This window comes from Leptodactylus fuscus, chromosome 5 (assembly GCF_031893055.1).
Source record: "Leptodactylus fuscus isolate aLepFus1 chromosome 5, aLepFus1.hap2, whole genome shotgun sequence".
Taxonomy (NCBI): domain Eukaryota; kingdom Metazoa; phylum Chordata; class Amphibia; order Anura; family Leptodactylidae; genus Leptodactylus; species Leptodactylus fuscus.
Genome location: NC_134269.1, coordinates 5,876,194 through 5,885,549, shown reverse-complemented (window position 1 = coordinate 5,885,549; position 9,356 = coordinate 5,876,194). Strand labels below are relative to the sequence as shown.

Below are 9,356 nucleotides of genomic sequence, written 5' to 3'. Positions count from 1 at the left end.
GCATCGTTGCAACGCCAAAGCCTACCTGAGTATTGTTGCTGACCATGTCCATCCCTTTATGACCACAATGTACCCAACATCTGATGGCTACTTTCAGCAGGATAATGCAATGCCATGTCATAAAGCTGGAATCATCTCAGACTGGTTTCTTGAACATGACAATGAGTTCACTGTACTCCAATGGCCTCCACAGTCACCAGATCTCAATCCAATAGAGGAGCATCTTTGGGATGTGGTGGAACGGGAGATTCGCATCATGGATGTGCAGCCGACAAATCTGCGACTGCAACTGTGTGATGCCATCATGTCAATATGGACCAAAATCTCTGAGGAATGCTTCCAGCACCTTGTTGTATCTATGCCACGAAGAATTGAGGCAGTTCTGAAGGCAAAAGGGGGTCCAACCCGTTACTAGCATGGTGTACCTAATAAAGTGGCCGGTGAGTGTATATATACAGGGAGTTATGTTATTGATCGTGTACTGTATTAATGTCTCCAATGATGTCACGTCATCTCACTGAAGCCGATCAAACTGATGAAGATCTTCTCTTGCATCTGGAGATTTTGTTCTTCTTACCGTGTCTACTCTGAGAGTAATTCCAAGAAACCAAGAACATGGAACGACTTGATGTAAGTACCGGCAGCGATCCCTGGGGAAGGAGAACCAGACTGAAATTAAACATATTCATCTTCTATTCTCTTAGTGAAGTTTCTCCAGATTCCCTTCTCTTACATTGTCTTTGATTTTCACAATTCTTTTACACAGGGATCAGGAGATTTGGTTTCCTTATTATCAATTATTTTCTCAGCCTGTTACATTACACTCAATATCAATGACCCTTACAAGGTATTAAGCTCTATTTCGATGCATAAAACTGAAAATGCTGTGAGTTGAACCCAGGCAAGATTTTACAAATATGCAAATAAACCTAACAAACTGTTAGCCTCAAAGTTAGAGGCACCAGAGACCATGACCTCCAACCCTAAGGGTAAGTTCAGACAGGGGTTTTTTGTACCCGAACCTGAGGTGGAGGCCGGCTCAGGTTCCGTTCCAAAAAATGGGAAGCCACGACTGAATGCCAGTGCGCTTCACCAGTATTTCGCTCCGGAATAGGCCCAATGAATGGGTCTAGTCGGGAGGAGGCCAAATTGCGAAATGGCCTGAAGAATGAGCACCTCACCATCTGAATGGCTCCCATTGAGCAATCTTTTTGGTCAGGATTTTGAGGCAAATACAGCTTCAAAATCCTGACCAAATATCTCCATGTGAGCTTACCCTAACTCTTTATATGTTCAATTCCACCAATTCTGCCCCTACCACAACTGTTCCTCATAGATTGTCTCCTTTCTCTTCTCCCTGCAGCTACCTACTGCCTCCACCTCCCAGACTACTGCTCTGAATGACCCTATAACTAGAGAAGAAGTAAACTCAACTATTGATGCCCTTAAGAATAGGAAAACTCATGGGTTGGAGCTATACTATAAAAAATTTAGAAGCAACCTTTCACCTCATCTTCTTCAGATGTTCTGCAAGGAGCACATTTCCCCAGGACATGCTTACATATCCGTAACAGTCATTCCTAAACCAGATAAAGATGCCTCCACCCCCTAATAATTATAGAACCATTTCACTTTTTAAACTTACATATAAACATTCATTTCCTCTAACCTTGTCACCCCACCGCTTCCTCCCATCCCTTATACACTCCGACCAGGTGGGGTATATTCCAGGTAGACAGGCCTCTCATAATCTCATTACTAGCTTTAGATATTGAAATAGCCTTTAACAGTCTGTCCTACAACTACCTTGTTCACACCGTGAGGTTCATGAGCATAACTGACCACTTTCAGAGAACCCTCTGCGCTCTTTAGAGAGATTTCAGTGCCCTCTTCCACTCATGTCTCTCCTTTGGCTTCATAAACACCATTGGTCAGATAAAGCTCTTGTTACCCTTCCTTATGTTGCTTGTCAAGTCCTGAGCAAGTGTCGATTATACCGTGATGTTTCACGACTCTTTACCAGTGATGGACCACTGACGCCTGTCATGGACAACCTAGACCTTCCCATAGCCCATAATTATCCTATTCTCTCCTGTCCCACTCATCAGATTCCTCTCCGAATTTCACACATGCTTTCTAGGACCTCTATAACCTCCTAGACACAATTGGTACCCCTCAGTAATCTTAACACAACCAACAGCTCCATTATTTCTACACATCCTCGAAAAAAAATTGCAGAATCTGCTCAGACCACTAACGTTATGTAAACTCCTCTGCACCTCCTCATTCATGATCCCCCATCCTATTTCAGTTATCTGTGGCCTGTTTTTGTAAATGGATGCAACTCCTTTCCGGCCTTTGTCACCAGTTGGGAACTTTTTTCCAGCAGATGTTTGGCTCTTTGCTTCCCAGCTGTGCCAACATTTCTCTATCTCTTGCAGAGCTCAATAAACGAACTACAACATTTTCTCTGGTTGGTATAGAGCTCCCTCTGTCCTCCATGAGATCTTTGCCTCAACCACTGAACATCGTTGAAGACATGATACTGCATGTGATACGATGCTTCTAATCTGGTGGAACTGCCATCCCCTACACTCCTTCTGGCATGAGGTTTGCAGAATAATCCAACACGTTACTGGTGTTACCTGGCAGATGACCCAGCCTCTTTGCACCTCTTCCCACAAATTGGTTGGCTGTCTGTTGGTGGCAGCCACGTCCATCATACCCAGATTGTGGAAATCTACTTCCATCTATGTCCGCCTGACTTCAGGAGATCCTATACATTCAATGCATGAAGGACTTGATTGCAGAATGTAGGTCAAATGTTAATGCACATCAATAGGTGTGGCTCGTGTGGAACAACTTTTATTCCAAACCTTTTGACCTCTGCTTTCTGAAATTATCCTCCCCCTACTGTATTGACTTCTATGTACTCTCTAAAACCTGCCTCTCCTCCATCTTATACCATGTAGCTCATCTACTGAAAGTTTATTTGTACTTTATTCTGCTCTAGGAGGCTTTCTTCTCAACAGCACCATATTGTGTTCCTATTAGTGCAACTGTGTCGGAGCTTTCTGCCTCCCTCTGCCACCCTTCTCTGGTGCCTTCCCTGAGTATTGTCTCCCTTCTAGCCTTCCGCTAATCCCTGCACCTCAACCCAGATAGCATTGTTTTTGTTTTTTCTTTATTAGATTGTTGATGAACCTTAATAAAAACTTATACATGTTAGTGGTAAACATTGATCTATATTTTTGTATTTATTTATAAAAAAAAAATAGGAAATTTGATGGGAATTTGGAAAAAAAATGCAATTTTCAAAATGTGAAATACTCTGCATTTTAAACAGATAGTCCTATCACTCAGATACATTAATAATATAATATTATCCAACGTATATCTGCTTTGTATTGAATCATCTTTTAATCACCCTTTAATTTATTTTGGACATTAGAAATATCCTACATGCGGATGGAAAATGAAATTTGGGCAATGCATGGAAGAGACGGAGTGACACTGGGTGTTTGAAAACGAAAACAATGGAAATCCTCCAAAAGTGACCCCATTTTAGAAATTACACCTTTCACAGAGTTTATGAAGGGGTTTGCGTAAATGAAAAATTACTAAAATTTGACTTTATCCCCAAAGTTTTTATTTTCACAAGGGGTTAAATAAGAAAAAGCCCCCACAGTTGATTAAACAATTGTTCCTGAACATAGCAATACCCCATATGTGGTCGTAATCTGCTGTATGGACACATGGTGGGACTCAGAATGGAAAGAGTGCTATTTGGGTTTTGGGGGGCAGATTTTGCTTGAATGGTCTTCAGGTGCCAATTCACATTTGCAGAGCCCCTAAAGCACCTGCACAATGGAAACCCCCAAAGTGAAGCATTTTGGAAGCTACACCCCTCAAGGAATTTCTCAACGGGTATTAAAAAATTATTATACAAATTGAAATTTATATTTTTAAAGAAATTTGCAATTACAGTGCCCAACATGTGCCCACTTTATGTGATCCCGGACACACAAGTATAAGGAAGTTGTACATGTTGGCGTAAACTGCTGCTTGGGCATGCACCAGGGCTCAGAAGCTTTTCAGCTTTTGGAGTGTAGATTTAGGCCGGGTTCAGAAGAGGTTTTTTGGTCCAGAATTTGACATGGAGGCCACCTCAGATTCAGACCAAAAAATGGCTAGCCACTTGTGGCATTCTGATCCAGATTAGGCCCAAATGAATGGGCCTAGTCGAGAGGGAGTGACGCAAGGCAGACTTCCATGGCTGAATCAGCCTTGGAATCTGCCTGAAGAAAGGGTGGGAACAAGCCGCTTATGGAAAAAGGAAATAACTAGCTCCCATTGATGTCACACTAGGAGACCTGACCACCCCTCGGGGCCATCAAAAATATATATTGCATCCTCTGAACTCGCCATGGAGGGAGGGGTGCATTACTACCTTGGAACCCTTCAAATGCCGTGGTCTTGTTTGATGCAGTGTGTTTCATGCCACAGACAAATTTTAATGGATCAGGGTGCTAGCTGTCACTTACACTTACACCTGTTCCCAATGCACGCCAATAAGAGTGGGCAGGAGGCTTCCGCCATACTACAATGCGGCTGTCCTCTAGAACAAGGTGGCCACCTTGTACTATTATACCACTGATTGCCTAAGGCTTAATCACTTAGTAGGGTGAGATATATAGAGTAGGGTGAGAGATATAGGGTAATATTAGCCTTGTACAGTGTCATGGGATAATCTCATTTCCAGTATACTTAGGTTTAACCACTTTCTCTTTCTGTTTGCAGACAAATCTGACTGTGGTCACAGAGTTTTTACTTTTAGGATTTCAAGGCAGCCAACTTTTAAGAAACATCCTATTCCTTCTTTCCCTTCTTGTTTTTGCTGCAACAATATGTGGGAACCTCCTGATCATCACCCTGGTGTCCACCAGTAAGATCCTCCACACCCCAATGTACTTCTTCATCTCACAACTCTCCATCAGTGACATCTTACTGACCACAGTTATTGTCCCCAACCTGCTCCATATTCTTCTGGTGAATGGGGGAACCATCAGTTTTATTGGTTGTATCACTCAGTTTTATTTTTTTAGTGTCTCAGAAGAATTTGAGTGTCTTTTCCTCACAGTGATGTCTTACGACAGATATGTGGCCATCTGTAATCCTCTCCGCTATAGTTCTATTATGGCGACTGAATATTGTGTAAAGTTGGTTGTCGTAAGTTGGATTTTGTGTTTTATTGTTTCAGTCACTGTTGCCATAACATTATCAAGGCTGAATTTCTGTGGACCAAATATCATTGACCATTTCTTCTGTGATACTCTCCCTTTAGCAGACATTGCCTGTTCTGACGCCTCCATTGTTCACCTAGAGATGTATTTACTGAGCGTTCCTCTAGTGATTGTTCCTACTCTAATAATTATACAATGTTATGTGACTATTATTGGTAACATCTTAAGGATCCCATCCAGTACTGGTAGACAGAAAGCCTTCTCCACCTGTAGCTCCCACCTCATTGTGGTCTCCATATTCTACTGGACTTTATTCAGTGTTTATGTTTTCCCAACAAAGGGACAATCGTCGATCATCAGTAAGATCTTATCCATGCTATATACGGTGTTTACTCCATTGGTCAACACCATTATATACAGTCTGAGGAATAAAGACATTAAGAAGGCCGTACAGAAAACACTTCAACATATACCTTGAATACAAAAACATATGAACATCTCTGACAACTGTTTTTTGTAAACTAACCCTTGATTCACATCTGGGTTTGGGAATCCATTAGGGGAGTTCTCATGGGGACCATCTGAACGGACTACCAAAAGCATTTGCAAGTGGTGTGCAGTGAAAGCACACGGACCCCATAGACTATAATGGGGTCCATGTGCTCTCCGTGTGCTGCCCACATGAGTCATGCGGCCGGAAAAGTAGATTGTGAAGTACTTTCCTGTCTGCATGTTCCCAGATCTCACGGCAAGAACATGGACCTCATTATAGTCTATGGGGAGCCGTGTGCTTTCACTGCACACCACTTGCTAATGCATTTGGTAGTCTATTTGGAGGGGTCACCATGCAGACTCCCTCAAATGGATTACCAATGCAGATGTGAAAGAGGCCTAAGTCTGTAATATATGCTTTATGGGAAAATTGTACAAACAATCAGCAGCCGGAGCCGAGCCTGACCACGTTCCTTGGCAAACACTTCTCTGTGAGCTCCTGCCATCCTGGCTTGTATTTCATTCAGCGGACCATCTTCTGAAGTATGGTCAAATCAGCTTAGGATAGACAGAACATGCTTCCCAACACCCCCGGCCTAAGAAGAACCATGGGGACATGGAGAAATACCTTCACAAAAAATAGCTTCTCCTCCAGCCCAGCTGTGCAAAATGGCCCTGAACACACAAGGAGATTCAGGGAGAGTCCGAGGCAGATATCAGCCCTGAAACCAGCATTGCGAGGGTTACTGAACCCCAATCATGGATCTTCCTTATCCAAGCCCTTTTGCCAGCCAAGGCTTCTGTACTTAAGGAACTATCAGATATCAAGATGGAGGTGAGTCATCTAGAAGGCAGAACTGATGCCATTGAATCTGCACTGATGGACATAATTACCTCCATCAAGGCCACTAGACAAGGCTCTGCTATACACGTGCGGGCATCAAGCACTGCACTCTTCATGATAGAGGATGAAGAAAATAGAGAACAGAGGAAACATGTCACAGTAAAAGGTTTACCTGAAATCATCTCCAACACTGCTCTACCGGAGATGTCTCTCTGGATTTGTACTTCATCTTGGGTGAGGAGAGGGCTACTGCCGTTCATATAGCATCGCTCCACCCGACCATCCTTGAAAGATGTGGCCCACTGAGAGATACTGTCGATAATGTCTTAAGAAGATACAGACCCTTTGCAGGCAGAAAAGTTGGCCAGAACAAGAGAGTATGAAGTGGATTGCAATGTCTTTTTACCAAGACCTGACATCATCCACTCTGTGAGGTAAATGCTATATACCCTGATACATCGCCACAAGCAGGAGAAAGTCTTATACAAAAGGTTCCTTCCCTTTAGGCTGGCTTGCAAGTTGGAAATGAATGCTGCACCGTTTGTTTCCTGGAGGAATTTCATCAGGTTTGGTTCTTATTGAATACCCCCTCCACTGGACAATTGGACATATCACCTTGGCTCCTGGTTTCCCAACAGTATTCCACAATGTCACTGTACATCTGGCTTTGGAATATTCAAGAAACTCTGCTCCCCCAATGAAAAGAATCAGATTCCAACCTAGTGTCTGCACTCCTCACCCCAGCAGGCGGATCTCTGCATCGTCCTCCTGTGAATACCTGCAGGGGGTCGAGGACTTCTACGCCACTTTGAGAGCCAGCACCAAAATAACTCTTGACTGATGTATGTCCTTTTTCATTCAGACAGAACCCGGGTCACCACTCGATTAGGCGCCATGAACTATTATCTCACCACCCCCATATGTTACCTGTGCCAGGGTTCACGCCTCTGGGTGTGTGTGGACTCTCAACCTAGGGATCAGAGTGGCTATTACTGTTCTCACTATATTACCTGGGTTTAGTTTTTGCTGGAGTTTATACTGGAGTGAGTGAATATGTTCAGCCTGGGGAAGGTATATATATATATATATATATATATATATATATATATATATATATATATACTTAATTCTATCACATGCCTATGGCTACGCTTGCACTTAACACTATCCTCTGTGATTGCAGTTTAAAAGGGACATGGCCAGAATTTGTTTTCTACAGGAAACCCACTTTAAACATGGTCATGCCCCATCTATTAATAGCGGTTATTATAAATATGACTTTCATAGTACATACTCCACTTCCGGAGGTGTCAGTATATTGATTCAACATATTCCTTTCTCATACTTAGTGACCTGGGGGTCGTTATTTCTTTATGAATGGGAAATTAGGGGTTGTCAAGGTCTCCTTTGCCAGTGTCTATGTCCCTAACTTCTACCAGGCAGGTTGGGATGGGCTTAGTGAACAGATACACCAGCAGTTGTCTTATAAGACATCACAAGTTCTTGGCAATGCTTCTGGTGGATTGGAGTAATGATGATAAGTTCCTATTTTTCCCTGAGTCAGGATCCGTAGTTTTGCATTATTTCAAACATGTTAAAGGGATTCTACCACTAAACCAACATTTTTTCTAATTACCACGTTGGAATAGCCTTAGGAAAGGCTATTTGTCTCTTACCTTTAGACGTGGTCTCTGTGGCGCCGTTCCTTTGAAATACCAGTTTTAACCGATATGCAAATGAGTTCTATGCAGCAATGAGGGCGGGCCCCAGCGCTCAAGCAGTGATGGGGGCGTTCCCACTGCTGCCCTAGAGCTCTCTCCAGTGATGCCTCCATCTTCATCTGCAACCCCGCCTCTTCTGTCTTCTTCTGTCGATCCAACTTCTGATGCTTTAGCTGGGGCCCACCCTCATTGCTGCGGAGAACTCATTTGCATACCGTTTAAAACTGGTATTTCTAAGGAAAGGCGCCGCAGAGATCACGTCTAAAGGTAAGAGACGAATAGCCTTTCTTAAGGTTCTCTGGTCCTTTAACTGTCCCTCTCCCTGTCCCTTTATTTCCCGATTCCACAGAGCTACCAGATGACTTGTGAGAAAGTAAAAATGGGTGGGCACTCACCAATCATACTGCGAGGGACGACATTTGTCTTCTCTTTTCCTTAAAACATATCCTTTATTAGGTACATAAACAAAAGAAATCCAAAGGGAGGGAGTAATAGCACTTTTTGGCAAAAAGAGGCAACAGCCGTTTCGCATTCAAAGTCACGCTTCTTCAAGCCTAAAATGCAATTGCATTTTAGGCTTGAAGAAGTGTGACTTTGAACGTGAAACGGCTGTTGCCTCTTTTTGCCGTATGCTTTTTTTCTGGGTAGTTGTGCACCTCCATCATTCTCTTTTGCTCTTTAAACAAGAATCTACACTCCAAGGATATAAGCTGTATGGTCAATTTCTGTCTAAGCTATAAGTTTCATTGGGAAAGTAGAAGCTGTGTCGTCTACTGTTTTTCTTTTCTACCAGATGACTTTCTGTGTCTAGATGCCCAAGCACTGGAGTCTCCTCCATCTCCTGTTGTTGTTGTTGATCAGCAACCCACCCTCAGTGACGATAACGAGACACAGTTGCCATCAGGGCGGTGTGCAGGAGGAGGAGGCAAGAGAGGAATTGGCAGAGGAGGTGGTGGACGACGAGGACACTGACCCCACCTGGACGGGGGGAAGTCAAGAGGGGAAAGCAGTGTCAATGTTGAGGGAGGTGCAGCACCAAAGAGGATAGCTAGAGGC

General features: G+C 43.3%; 1 protein-coding gene across 1 annotated transcript; it reads left to right on the top strand.

Annotated features, from left to right (window-relative positions):
- Positions 1–615: 615 nt before the first annotated feature.
- LOC142202300 (olfactory receptor 1468-like) lies at positions 616–5,721 on the top strand. The gene is made up of 3 exons (XM_075272358.1): positions 616–630; positions 767–886; positions 4,801–5,721. The coding sequence occupies exons 1-3, from the start codon at positions 616–618 to the stop codon at positions 5,719–5,721; spliced, it is 1,056 nt and encodes a 351-aa protein (XP_075128459.1).
- Positions 5,722–9,356: the final 3,635 nt, after the last annotated feature.

What these genes read in the sequence shown, in the direction of transcription:
- LOC142202300 (XM_075272358.1), top strand. An exon ending in TGCATAAAACTGAAAATGCT is followed by an intron (nt 887 to 4,800) that starts GTGAGTTGAACC and finishes TTCTGTTTGCAG; the next exon opens with ACAAATCTGACTGTGGTCAC.